Here is a 13,313-nt window from a genome sequence, read left to right as displayed (position 1 = left end):
AAAAAAAAAAAAAAAAAGTGTGTGCTAACCCATATGCCTACACACAATCACCCCTGGCACATGAACAATCAGCTGGCTAAGAACTGGTAAGGGCAGCTTCCTCTAGGCAGGAAAGAGGCGAGGGGGGCACGCTCCCTAGAAATCTTCCAGCACCTTTTCAATTCTGCACTGTGTGTGTATCACTTCTTCAAACAAGCAAGCAAATCTACCTACCAACTAGCCTGGCACTTTAAACTCTGGCACAATAGCTGGTGCAAAGTTCAAACATGCTGCCTCAAGTAAGTTTTAGTCACTGTAATTAGAATCCATCAATTCCTGGACGGGAGAGAGGAAGCCATCTCAAAATGTGGAAGAGAGAATAATGAAGTCATACTCAAACACAGGCTGCAAATAGGGAACCTGAAAAGCGCTCCACGACATGTTATTTATTTCAGTGTGCCGACTCAGGGGCTGAGGAGATTAAACTTGCTAATAGCAGTGAAGTGCCCAGAACACAGTTAACAGCATAAATGTTAGTGATTAATACTTTAAATTTCCTTCATTTAAAGCACATGAGTAAGAGCTGCAGATTCCAACAGTAGTGTGTACAATCTCTCTCTTAAGGCACCTCCTATCAATCCGAAAAATGGGCCTAATAACATTACCTATCTCAGAGGGTTGGTGGTGGTATTAGAAAATGAGTTAATACTTGTGAACACTTAGAATGGGGCTGGGCACATAGAAGCACTCAATAAACAGCCATAATAGCCAATATTGTATCTCATTCCAGAAGAAACAACATATTCACTAAAGAAACCTATAAAGTTGTTTCTCATCTTGAATAGGAACCCAAGCATAATTACAAGTGAAATAAACAAACATTCAAACTGAGTGGAGGGGAGAAGTATCAGCAGAGAAAGGGTAAGAAGGTATGAAGATGTCTGAGAACGGCTGGGAAGGTTTCTTGCCTCCCAGCAAAGAGCTGCCTATTAAACCTGAAGCAAACACAGACCTGTAAGAAGACATCACCAACAACAATCAGATCCACCCTGGCTCCCTGCATTCTCTCTGGGTCTAAGTTCAGTGTGAAACGATGGTCCAGATAAATCCCAGATGGATGAAGATTCAATACAAACATCAAAGGAAAATGGGTTTTACCACATACAAATTTAAAGTTATGGATGTCCAAATGAAATAACCAAAAGAGAAAGGCAAAAAATTAACTGAGTAAAACTAACCTGCTGCAAATATAACAACAAAAGAAGCCTGCTATCCTAATTATATGAGAGCTTCCAGAGAATAAGCAGAATGTGGTGTCTATGTACAATGGAATATTATTCAGCCTTAAAAAGAAAGGAAATCCTGGCGCGTGCTTCAACATGGATGAAGCTTGAAGACGCTAGCTAAGTGAAATCAGCTGCTCATAAAAGGACAAATACTATATGATTCCATTTATATGAGGGCCCTAGAGTCATCAAATGTATAGAGACAAAAAGCAAAATGGGCATTCCAGGGGCAGCTAAAGGAGTACAGAGAATTTGTGTTCAATGGGGACAGAGTTTGAGTTTGGGAAGCTGAAAAGCCTTCTGGAGACAGACAGTGGCAATGGTTTGTGAATGGGCCTAATGCCACCAAGCTGTACATTCAAAAATGGTTCAAATGGTAAATTCTGTTATGTGTATTTTAGAATAAAAAAATGTTAAGTAAAAACAAAGTTCACAGAAATCACAGTAACAAGAGAAGCAATAAAAATGATACATAAAAGAGCACAGGGCATGAATGGACAGCTCACAAAAGAGGAAATACAACTAACATGTGAAAACATTTATAAGGTCAAAGTTATCAAAAATGCAAATTTAAAGCATATGGTAAATTTTAATCCATTAAATAATCAAAAATATTAATGCTGACAAGAGTACAAAGAAAGTAAGCCTCTTGTACAGTGCTGATGGCAGTCCGAAATAGCACACTGTGCAGAGACTGATAAAATTATTAACACTGCTGAACTCCATAATCAAACACTGCTAGTTCTTTTTAAACAAAAAATACTCAAAATAGAGGAAAAACTGTATGCACAAAGGTGACATTATTTCTTATAAAACCAAGAAAATGACTAAAAATAGTGGAACTGCTGAGCAGGAAATACCTACTAGATAGATAATCATATAGCTGTTAAAATTAGGGTTATGAAAACTAAGAAAATGAGTACAATATTGACTGTAAAATCATTTTTAAATGGGTAAAAAGATGAAATGAAAATATACTAAATGTCAACAGTACCTATGTTAACGTGATAAGACTATAAAAAGTCCCATAGATATCTTCCAAATTTTCTCTATCATATTTACAATTCTACTGTAATGAAGGGGAAATAATCTCTACATCAAGTGTTAAACTCTGAGTTAGGGCCATGCGGCAAGATCACACAAACTCCTAATATAACTTCCTAATTTCCTAATGTACTTTATCCACAGACAGAGAGACTTACGGCAGCAAGATGGCAATGCCAAGAAGGAGACGCAGCACATCTTGCCACAGCTTCCTCCTGGCCAGCGGCTCCCTAACGTGGGTGACACTCTCCAGATAGGTAAAATCCAGTCAGAGTTGTGAAAGCAGCTGAATCTTTCCTTTGCTACTGTCTTCATGCCTGTGAGTGACACCACTACGGCAGGCATTGTGAGTGACACTTACCGACACCGCAAGTTTGTGACTGACAGACTGCTGATCTATGATGGGAAATGGCAATAGGCCCAGATAAAAACATTTCCCAGACGTCCTTGTGGACAGGGATGACTAAGTGAGTAAGTTCTGGCCGGTAAGACACAAAAGCTGGAGTATGGTTGCCAAGAAAGCTCCTTACAAAGCTAAGTAGACTTGCCTCCTGCCCTGAACACCCTCTTCCTTCGTGCAACACAGAGGTGACAGTTGGAGCTGCAGTAATCAACTTGTGATCATGAGGCATCCTTAGAATGAAAGCCATATATTCTAGACACTAGAGTAGAGAGATCCTCAGCAACGCCAGAGAGCTGCCATATCAGCACTGGACTCTGCTACGAATTTATTTAAGAAAAATAAAACCTTAACTTTTTTAAACTACTGCTTTTATACTTCTATTACTTGCTACCAAAAACAGTTCACCATCTTTGAAGAACTAAAATCTATGTACTTCCATTTAAGGGAACATTTACAATATAATGACGTTCTCCTGGTTCTTAAATCAAAATCGGCATTATTCAGGCCATATCCTTATGGATTCTGAGGACCACAATCACAAACCCTCCATCTTCCTCAATCTCCCATTTCATCTCTATCCACCACTATTGATGTTGTAATTATTCCTTTAGGAGACAAAGGTAATTAAAATTTTCTCAAACTATTATTTATAACAAAATCTAAATAGGATATGTCCAGTTTTTCTGGGGTTTTTCCTCTCTTTAAGACTAGTCAAGTGCAACAGTGAGAAGAGAAAGAATAATCTGGTTTTTTTAAATACAGAAGCATATGATCAAAGCATCAATGAATGCAAGCTACATAAATATTTTTATTCATAACAATGTTAAAATTATCACCTGGTATTGATTTAAAAATGAATAATGACTATCATAAAACCAACCCATATTTCTGGATAAAGACAGAAAATTGAACACATGTATCTAATATTACTCCACCTCCACGCCCCTCTAAAACTACAGTAAAGAAACATTTTGAAAATTACAAATCCTCAAGGAAGAGCGAATAGGAGAGGAGGTGACAATATACTGGAAGCTGGAAAGTACGTGCAGGAGGTGGCTTAGCAAATCCAAGAAAGCTGACCTCTACACTGGCTAGGTCTACACTGGCTAGGTCTACACTGGTTAGTGAAGTGCACAAGGCAGGTTTAACCATTCTCAAGAATTCAGAAAGGAAACTAGAGTAAGTCAGGACATAACGCAGTTGTGATTCAGATGTAGGGTACTGCCATGGCTAGCATTTTTTAATTTCACCAGGTTCATGAAGAAAATGATTTCACAGAGCTCCTTCCTTTGTAAGGAGCTTTCTTGGCAACCATACTCCAGCTTTTGTGTCTTACTGATTTCACTAACTTTACCTAAAGATCTCAAAATAATCATGTATTCATACATTCATCTCTAAAATACCAAGGATGGTATGTTTTATTTTTAGTAATCAGAGTTAATTTTCCATCAACAATCAACACGTGAACGCTACTGACTCCTACATCAACACCTGCGGCTTGGAGCTGGCTGTTTCTCGGCTTCATCTGCGCAGCCCAGTTAAACCCTTAGACCTCAGCATGTACAAAATCAAACTCTCCTTCTTCCTCCTCCCTCCCTCAAGTGAGTTTCTTCTCATGTTTCCCATCTTAACCAATCACATTATCATCCATGCACTGCCCCATCTCAAAATCTGAGTCATCCTAGATTTCTCTTAACTGCTACCAATTCTCATCACTAAGACCCACCAAGTCTACCTCCTGTTTATCTCTGCTAACCATATATAGCTTACCCCAACCAACTGTACATGCTCCAAAAACACAACAGCATACAAAAGCTAGTGAGGGTACAAGCCAGAACAATGAGGTCCAATATGAGAGCAGGTGAAATAACTACATGAGTAACACAATGTCTGCCCCGGGCTCCTTAATGAGTACTGGCTCTGGAAGTCCAACTGCTCTCAGGCAGTCTCAGCTTCAACATACTGGGACTGGGAGCCAAGTGCTGGACTGAGGGCAACCTAATGAACAATGTGTGCTTCCACACACCACACTGCACTCCTAAATGTAAGTCAACCACCCCAGCTGGTGCAGAAGAAAGTTCCTCCATGCTGAGGGAAAATCCATTTTCTCCCACTGACTCGAGCTGTATAAACGGGCCCTTCCGGATGAATTTTCATGGGTGGTTTTGACTATACGTATCCCCTTACATAATTTTAAGAACCTCGCAAATGACAGAACTCCCCTCCACCCACTCCTACCATTCTCACCGTACGCCCTCCTTACAGGCACCTGTTACCTCACATGGGGTCATCTTCTAGACTCTGTGTAATGGAGGTGCCTGCCCATAAAGTCTCCCTAAAACACAAAACTGGCCTCGCGGCTCACTGTCTACACTGCACAAAGGCTGCCTGACCTCCTCTCTCCATACTCCCCTGCTCTAATCACCCTAACCCAGTCAGGTCCTCAGAGTCACCACGCCCTCTCACTGCTGGTCGTCTGCACGTGCTGCTTGTTTGCTCTTGCAGGATTTATATTCAAAAAGTTTGAAAATCCCTTCTGAAGTTCTAATCCAATTTCCACTCAGGAGCACTGCATCTCTTTGACATCTCTGAGTGAGTACTGAGCTTTGGGCAACGCAGTATTGGGGAAGAGCGGAGTTCCCAGGTGCCGTCTGCTCAGTCCACATAACCAGCATAAGCTGAGGCTCTGCACCTCCTTGAAAACAGTCAGTGGCAAAGAGGTCATTCTCTCTGCATGTTCAGATGACTGGGCACGGCCGTTAGAAAGGATACTTCTGTGAGCTCCTGTGGGGTCCATCATTTGGACTCTCTTAATGTCTTCAATCCACTTTGATGGCTTTCCACCTGGTTCACTCCCCTGTATTCCATCAACACACGGTTAAGGACATATACCTGAAGGAAATTTACCATTCTCATCACTTCCTCAACCACGACATGCAACAAAATGACTTGCAGAATTCAAAGCGCAACACATGTAATACAGTATTTTCTTATCTTTTGAATAATAAACTTGATTGTTTTTGAACATTCATTGCAGGTACCCATTTTTAGCAAATAGCCTTTTCTATGTTCACACCAAACCTCTCCAATTCCATCCTGGCAAGTGGTTATATTTTACTATCTCATATATGCCAGCTAAATCACAAAAAGAATCCCCTTTAACAAAAATTCTTGTGAGCCGTGTGGTGGTCCGTATTTGCTCCACATGCCTAAGATTAGATGTCCCTCTAAGTAAAGCCAGAACTCCTGGCACAGGTAGCTGAAGTAGACAGAAGGAAGCAGCTGGGCTCCATGCCTGCTCCTAAAATCCTATCCAACAGGTAGTTGATGTGATACGCTAGAGAAGGAAAATGCCAAATCTGACAGGTGGGGATCTGTGATTGGTTTGGCTGTAAAGACAGAGCCACTCACACACAGTCGGTTTATTGGCTCCATTTGTTCCACATAAACCGCTGTGGGCCGGGCGTGGTGGCTCATGCCTGTAATCCCAACACTTTGTGAGGCTGAGGTGGGAGAATCACTTAAGCCTGGGAGTTTGAGGCCAGCCTGGACAACAGAGCGAGACCCCGTCTCTACAAAAAATTTTTAAAAATTAGCCGGGCTAGTGGTTTCTACCTGTGGTCCCAGCTACTCAGCAGGTTGAAGGGGGAGGATCAACTGAGCCCAGGGTCCGAGGCTGCAATGACTGGATAGGATTGTGCCACAGAACTCCAGCCTGGACAACAGAGCAAGATCCCATTTCTAGAAAAATAAAATACAAAGCAAAACAGCAAAATAAAATAAACTACTGTGGATGTACAGAGAAAACAGAGCGGCCTCTGAAACGCAGCAGCCGTACTTGGCAATTTCAGTCGTGAAGACACAGCCAGGGAGAAAAGATCAAAGACTGGCTTGAATATACATTAAATATATATATTTGTTATAGAGTTATTCCATATTTAATAGTTATTCCATTAACTATTAGCCTTATAGTTAAAAATATTTCTTATACCAGATAATTCTTAAAAACACTTCATATTCTAATGTTAGAAAGAATTTTATAATTGGATCTGGGACCATTTGACAATGTACTTGCATGAAAAAAAATCCAAACCTAAATTACGTAGATTTAATATGCAGCTTACGTCACATGAAACTGCCCTCTATAAAGCAAGCATTCTGTACATGTAATTAATTTTAACTTGAAAAGAGCATCTCACAGAAGAAAACATGTAATGCTGAGTAGAACCACTAGAGAACTAGGAGACATTTCTTCTCATTTATCTGTGATGTTTCATTTCATTTGAATGAAATCAATTAAGTATCATAATTAGGGCCCATAACTCAGTTCAGTTATATTTTACAGTAATATTTAAACCCTAGAAAAAAATAACATCTTGAGACCTGGTTTCCTCTGCTATAAGGGCAATAATTACAATCATCTTGCTGTGTCTCAGGAAAACTAAAGTAGGTAGTTGGTTTATCCAAATCCATTCCTCCTTCTATTGTCCTTGCTTTTGGAGGCCTGTTTAGTTACTTACCCTCCTCCAGGGTCCAGAACATCAGACAGGTTCTCCTGGTCCCCGCCCCAAGGAGAAAGTCTTCATGAATCTAAACCAGTCACAGTAAATCCATTCCTATTGCTCTAACCAGGTTAGGCATAGGCAGATGGGACAAATCTGCTGGAAAGGTTTCTGGGAAAGGGTCTCTAAATTCTTAAAAAGTGAAAGGAAAATCTTCTATCTCTGTATGGGAATGTCCAAAGAGGTGATCTGGGAATTTGGCAGCCACCCTGGGACCCAATGGGAACAAACAGAAGAGCTCAAGCTGTGCCCTAGGCTGCATGTGCAATTCCATCACTGAGCTGCTAAAACAACGCCCTAGAGCTGCCTCACTTGGGCTTCCTGTCTGGTGAGCTAACAAGCCCCTTTTTGTTCTGAACATTTTTATTGAGCTTTCCAGTATTTTCAAAAAAACAGCCTGATTCATGCACATATCTTTAGAAGAAATGTAAAGCGCCCTAGAAAAGAATATCTTCAGTTTAAAATCTAAGCAATTTGGAATTTATAGGAATATATTCCTCTTAGTTCCAGTTACTCACCATTAAAAAATAATGGTCCTCAGGTTCAGCTCGAAGATATTTAAAAACCACTTGCTCCATGAACCTTTCCATAAGATCCCAGTCTTCAATGATTCCATGTCGTATTGGCCACTGGAGGAAGAGAAACCAGAGTTGTTAAGCCTCAGTTCATGACAATAAGAGCAACAGTTTAACAGTGGCACAGAAGAAACTGTGTTATTACAGAATAAAGGTCTCCTTCTCATTGCAGTTTTTAATTCTTGTAAAGAAACAACAGCATTTGAAAAAAAAAGATTAAGTTACATTATTGTTCATATTCTCTTCCACTCATTTCTACAAACAAAGAATCACCTTAACAATGACAGGGAGACAGGCCAGGCACAGTGGCTCACGCCTCTAATCCAACACTTCGGGAGGCCAAGGCAGGAGGCTCACTCGAGCCCAGGAGTTCGGGACCAGCCTGGGCAACATAGCAAGACAGTCTCTACCAAAAATTAAAAAAAATCAGCCAGGCATAGTGATGCGTGCCTGTAGTCCCATCTACTTGAGAAGTTGAGGAGAGAGGACTGCTTGAGCTCAGGTGGTCGAGGCTGCAGTGAGCCAAGATGGCATCAGAGCACTCCAGTCTGGGTGACAGAGTAAGACCTATCTCTAAAAAAAAAAAAAACAACAAAAAACAATGAGGAACAGATAGAAAACTGCAGCTAATTATCATACAACTGGATCTGGAGCTTTAAAAAAAAAAAGTCTGCTTAAATAATGTGTTTTTTTTTTTATTTATTTTTTTTTTTTATTGAGACGGAGTCTCGCTCTGTCGCCCAGGCTGGAGTGCAGTGGCCGGATCTCAGCTCACTGCAAGCTCCGCCTCCCGGGTTTACGCCATTCTCCTGCCTCAGCCTCCCGAGTAGCTGGGACTACAGGCGCCCGCCACCTCGCCCGGCTAGTTTTTTGTATTTTTTAGTAGAGACGGGGTTTCACCGGGTTAGCCAGGATGGTCTCGATCTCCTGACCTCATGATCCGCCCGTCTCGGCCTCCCAAAGTGCTGGGATTACAGGCTTGAGCCACCGCGCCCGGCCAATAATGTGTTTTTTTAATTAACCAATCTGCAATTGTCCCTCAACTGACAGGTTAGTCAACCTGTCAGCAGTTTTCCAGAGGAGGGGATCTTGCTTTCATGTGTGACCTGGTGTTTCCTGAGTCTATTCTGCATTCCAGGGATCTGTTAATTCCCTTAATTCTCCAATCAAAAACACCCCCATTCAAAACCAACCACCACCACCACCTCTATTCAAACATAATAGAAACACATTCCACAACTCACAAATACAACTTCTAGATGACCATTCTGCATTACTCATCCTACTGCTCTACACTTAGAGAAGCAAACACCTGCCGGACATTTACCTTTGTAGCATACGTAGGTTTATCGATGGCTTCATCTCCTATGAAAAAGTCAAGGTCATCAACTCCCCTCAACACTCTCCTTTGGGCTTGGTCGACTACCTTTGCCGACTCTCTGATGGCAATACCTTAAAAAACACACACACACACACAGATTTCTATCACTATCCATATCTATTTAAATGATCAAAAGGGATAACATCCCTATATACACACAAGTAAATTTTCATTGTTAGGGTTCCATGTGGGGTGAAGGATGCTCACAAAAAAGACAATGTCAGTGAGTACATAAAATAATACAGAAACAAGCTGTTCTATTCTGGTATGATTTTCAGAATGGTACAAAGGAAATGAGCTGCTCTGCTTTTATACTGACAGAAGCTACATTACTAAATTTCTGTTTTATCTGGAAAAATCCCTCAAGATACTAAGTGAAATGCCTATACATCAGTAGGTTCCAAATTTAAAATACAATATAGAGGGGGACAAATTTTTGTACAATACAGAAAAGGAGAGTAAACAGAAAAATCATGTCTATAATAAAACTCTACATCACACAGCCTTAAAATGTATTTTTAGTGTTGTTACAGGGAGGAAAGAAAGCTGCGACTTCCCATTAAAGTGATAAATTAGAATGTCATTGGTTAATATCTGTAGCCAAAAAAAAGTACCATAATCAAATAACTATTACATAAAAATTCCAAATATTAATGGCTTTATAATTCATTATTTTAATAAGATCTTAACCTTAAATATTTGGGAATATACTTAGTAGTAAATAATCATATCGAACTTCACTCTAGAATTTAACATCTAATGAAATGTGGAGGGCATCACAAAGATTCCATTTTCCACTGAAATTCCTAACTCCTGGTCACACTCTTGAGCTCTCCCATGAGCTTTTTTCATTCATCAGGTCTTGACATCAACACCATCTCCTCCCTTGAAGGCTTCCTTGACAACCTGCAGTTCTGCACATGTGTTTGATGCTTCCACTGGCCCTTTTATGCCTGCATTAAGGCATTTTTCAGGATGAATTACAATTGTTTAAGATCAGTCTACCAAACTGTAGATTCCTTAACGTCAAATAACACCCACCTTTTACTGTTTCTCCAGTGAGAGGCTCAGATGTCAATAACTAAAAGTTTACATTTATTGAACACTGTGCTAAGTGTTTCCTTTTGCACACTACTTTATTTAATCCTCACAACAGCTTATGAGACAGGTACTATTATCTGCATTTTACAGAAACGGAAACTTAACAATCTATCAAGCTTCTAAGAGACACAGACAGGATTTGCACCTAAGCAGGCCGCTGACTATCAGAATAGGCATTAGAGAAATATTTGTTAAATTAACATTTTACTCCACTAAAATATTTATTGTGGGTTTGAAAAATGGTCAAACTATACCTAAATAATTCTAACATAAACCTAATTCCATAAATACACTAATGGCATCTCACTATCCTTAATGTATTTCAGATGAAAGTATAACTCTCCTAGCTATACAAATATAAGTGCTAGATAAAATTTCTCCAAATTAAAACATCAAAATCTTTGTGACTTACTACCCAAGTGATGTAGAGAATCAGTACAGTCCTTATCAAAATACCAATGGCATCCTTCACAGAAATAGAAAAACTAATCCTAAGTTCACATGGAACCACAAGAGACCCCAAATAGTCAAGGAAATCTTAAGCAAAAAGAACAAAGCTGGAAGGATCACACTACCTGACTTCAGAGTACACTACAAAGCTACAGTAATCAAAACAGCATGGTACTGGTATAAAAACAGACATATAAACCAGTGGAAAAAACAGCCAGAAACGAATCCATGTATTTACACTCAACTGATTTTACACAATGGGTAAAGTGTAAGTGTTACTGGGGAAACTGGATATCCACATGCAGAAGAATGAAAATGAATGCTTATCTCTCAACCATATACAAATATTAACTCAAAATGGATTAAAGATTTCAATGTAAGACCTGAAACTGTGGAACTATTAGAAGAAAATGGGAAAATGCTTTATGACATTGGTCTGGGCAAGGATTTTTTTTGGACAAGACCTCAAGAGCACAGGTAATAAAAACAGATAACTGGCACTACATCAAACTAAAAATCTTCTGCACAGCAAAGAAAACAAACAACAAAGTGAAGAGACAATCTATAGAATAGGAGAAACTATTTGCAAACTATCTACCTGACAAAAGACTAATAATTGAAATATATAAAGAACTCAAACAGCAATAAAAAAACAAATAACCCAAGTGAAAAATGAGCAAGAGACCTGAATGGACATTTCTCAAAAGAAGACATACAAATGGCCAACAAGTATATGAAAAAATGTTCAACATCACTAATCATCGGGGAAATGCAAATCAAACCCACAATATCAATCACCTCACCCCAATGAGAATGGCATTTATCAAAAAAGCAAAAGATAGTAAGTGTTGGTGATGATGTGACAAAAAGAGAACCTTTATACACTATAGGTGGGAATGCAAATCAGTCAAGCCATAATGGAAAACAGTATAGAGGCTCCTCAAACAATTAAAAATAGAACTACCATATGATCCAACAATCCCACTACTGGGCATATATCCAAAGTAAATGAAATCAGTATGTTGAAGAGCTATCTACACTCCCATGTTTACCGTAGCACTATTCACAATAACCAAGATCTGGAATCAACCTGAGTGTCCATTAACAGATGAATAGATAAAGAAAATGTGGCTTTATAAACACTGGAATACTATTCAGCCATTTAAAGAAAAAGGAAATTCTGCCATCTGCCCACAACATGGATGAACCTGGAGGGTTATGTTAATTAAAATAAGCCAGGCACAGAAAGACAAATATCACATGGTCTCCTTTACACACGGGATCTTAAAAAGTTGACCTCATAGAGGCAGACTGTAGATGGTGGTTACCGGGGTCTGAGGCTGTTCAGCGATGGGAAGGACAGGGAGATGTTGGTCAAAAAATATGTAACTACAGTTAGATAGGAGAAATAAATTACAAGAGATCTAGCATACAAGGTGACAACAGTTAATGATGATATATTGCATTCTTTAAAAATGTAGAGTACATGTTATGTGTTATCATCACAAAAATGACTATATGAGGTAATGCATTTGTTAATTCGCTAGATTTAACCATTTTACAATGTATATATACCTCAAAACATCATATTATATATGATAAAAACACACAATGTTATCTGTCAATTTAAAAAATTAAAATCAGAGCCAGCTGTGGTGGCTCATGGCTGATGCATGTAATCCCAGAGACTCAAGAGGCTAAGGCAGGAGGATCACTTGAGCTCAGGAGTTTCAGAACAGCCTGGGCAACACAGCAAGACCCCATCTCTTAAAAAGCTAAAAAATTAGCCAGGCACAATGGCACACATACCTGTAGTCCCAGCTACTCGGGAGGATCACTTGAGCCCAGGAGGCTGAGGCTGTGGTCAGCCATGATTGCCCCACTGCACTCCAGCCTGAGCTACAGAGACAGATCCTATATCAAAAAAGTTTAAATTTTTAAAAACTGTTTTTAATCAAAACATTTTTTTAAATCCTTGTGACTGAATTTCAGGAGAGAGTAAATAATGTTTCTAGGCTGGGCACAGTGGCTCACACCTGTAATCCCAGCACTTTGGGTGGCGGAGACAGGCAGAATGCTTAAGCCTAGGAGTTTGAGACCAGTCTGGGCAACATGGTGAAAACCTGTCTCTACAAAAACAATACAAAAACTAGCCGGGAGTCCCAGCTACTTGGGAGCCTGAGACAAGGGGATTGGGAAATTGAGGCTGCAGTGAGTCATGATCACACCACCACACTCCAGCCTGGTAACAGAGCAAGACCCTGTCACAAACAAAACAAACAAACAAACAAAAAGTTTCTGATATGAACTAATTTCTTCAAACAGTCCAGCCAAGTTAATTTTTCTATAAAGCTACTTCATGAATGAGCACACAGACTTTGAAGGGATGAAAACCTAGGTTTGAGCACTTACTAGTTAGCTGACTTGAGAAAAGTTATTATTAACCCTCAGTGCTCTCTCCTCTAAAATGCATATACTACTACCTATCAGGGTGGTGAGAATTAAATGGAACAATGTCTACAAAGTGTTTAG

General features: G+C 39.6%; 1 protein-coding gene across 4 annotated transcripts in view; it reads right to left on the bottom strand.

The window, feature by feature from the left end:
- Window positions 1-13,313, bottom strand: part of ACTR3B (ARP3 actin-related protein 3 homolog B (yeast)) — a 98,383-nt gene that overhangs the window by 45,149 nt on the left and 39,921 nt on the right. For 3 of the 4 annotated variants that reach the window (XM_011941524.1, XM_011941525.1, XM_011941526.1), the window contains 2 exons: window positions 9,177-9,301; window positions 7,793-7,903 (listed from right to left, as the gene is read on the bottom strand). In XM_011941524.1, coding sequence (XP_011796914.1) covers window positions 7,793-7,903; window positions 9,177-9,301 — 236 coding nt within the window. The remainder of the gene's footprint in view (window positions 1-7,792; window positions 7,904-9,176; window positions 9,302-13,313) is intronic. The other variant, XM_011941527.1, reaches the window with a different exon arrangement.

Source organism: Colobus angolensis, unplaced genomic scaffold (genome assembly GCF_000951035.1).
Source record: "Colobus angolensis palliatus isolate OR3802 unplaced genomic scaffold, Cang.pa_1.0 Scaffold2, whole genome shotgun sequence".
NCBI lineage: Eukaryota > Metazoa > Chordata > Mammalia > Primates > Cercopithecidae > Colobus > Colobus angolensis.
Note: the sequence above shows the minus strand (reverse complement) of the source record. Positions and strands in the feature narration are given on the sequence as shown.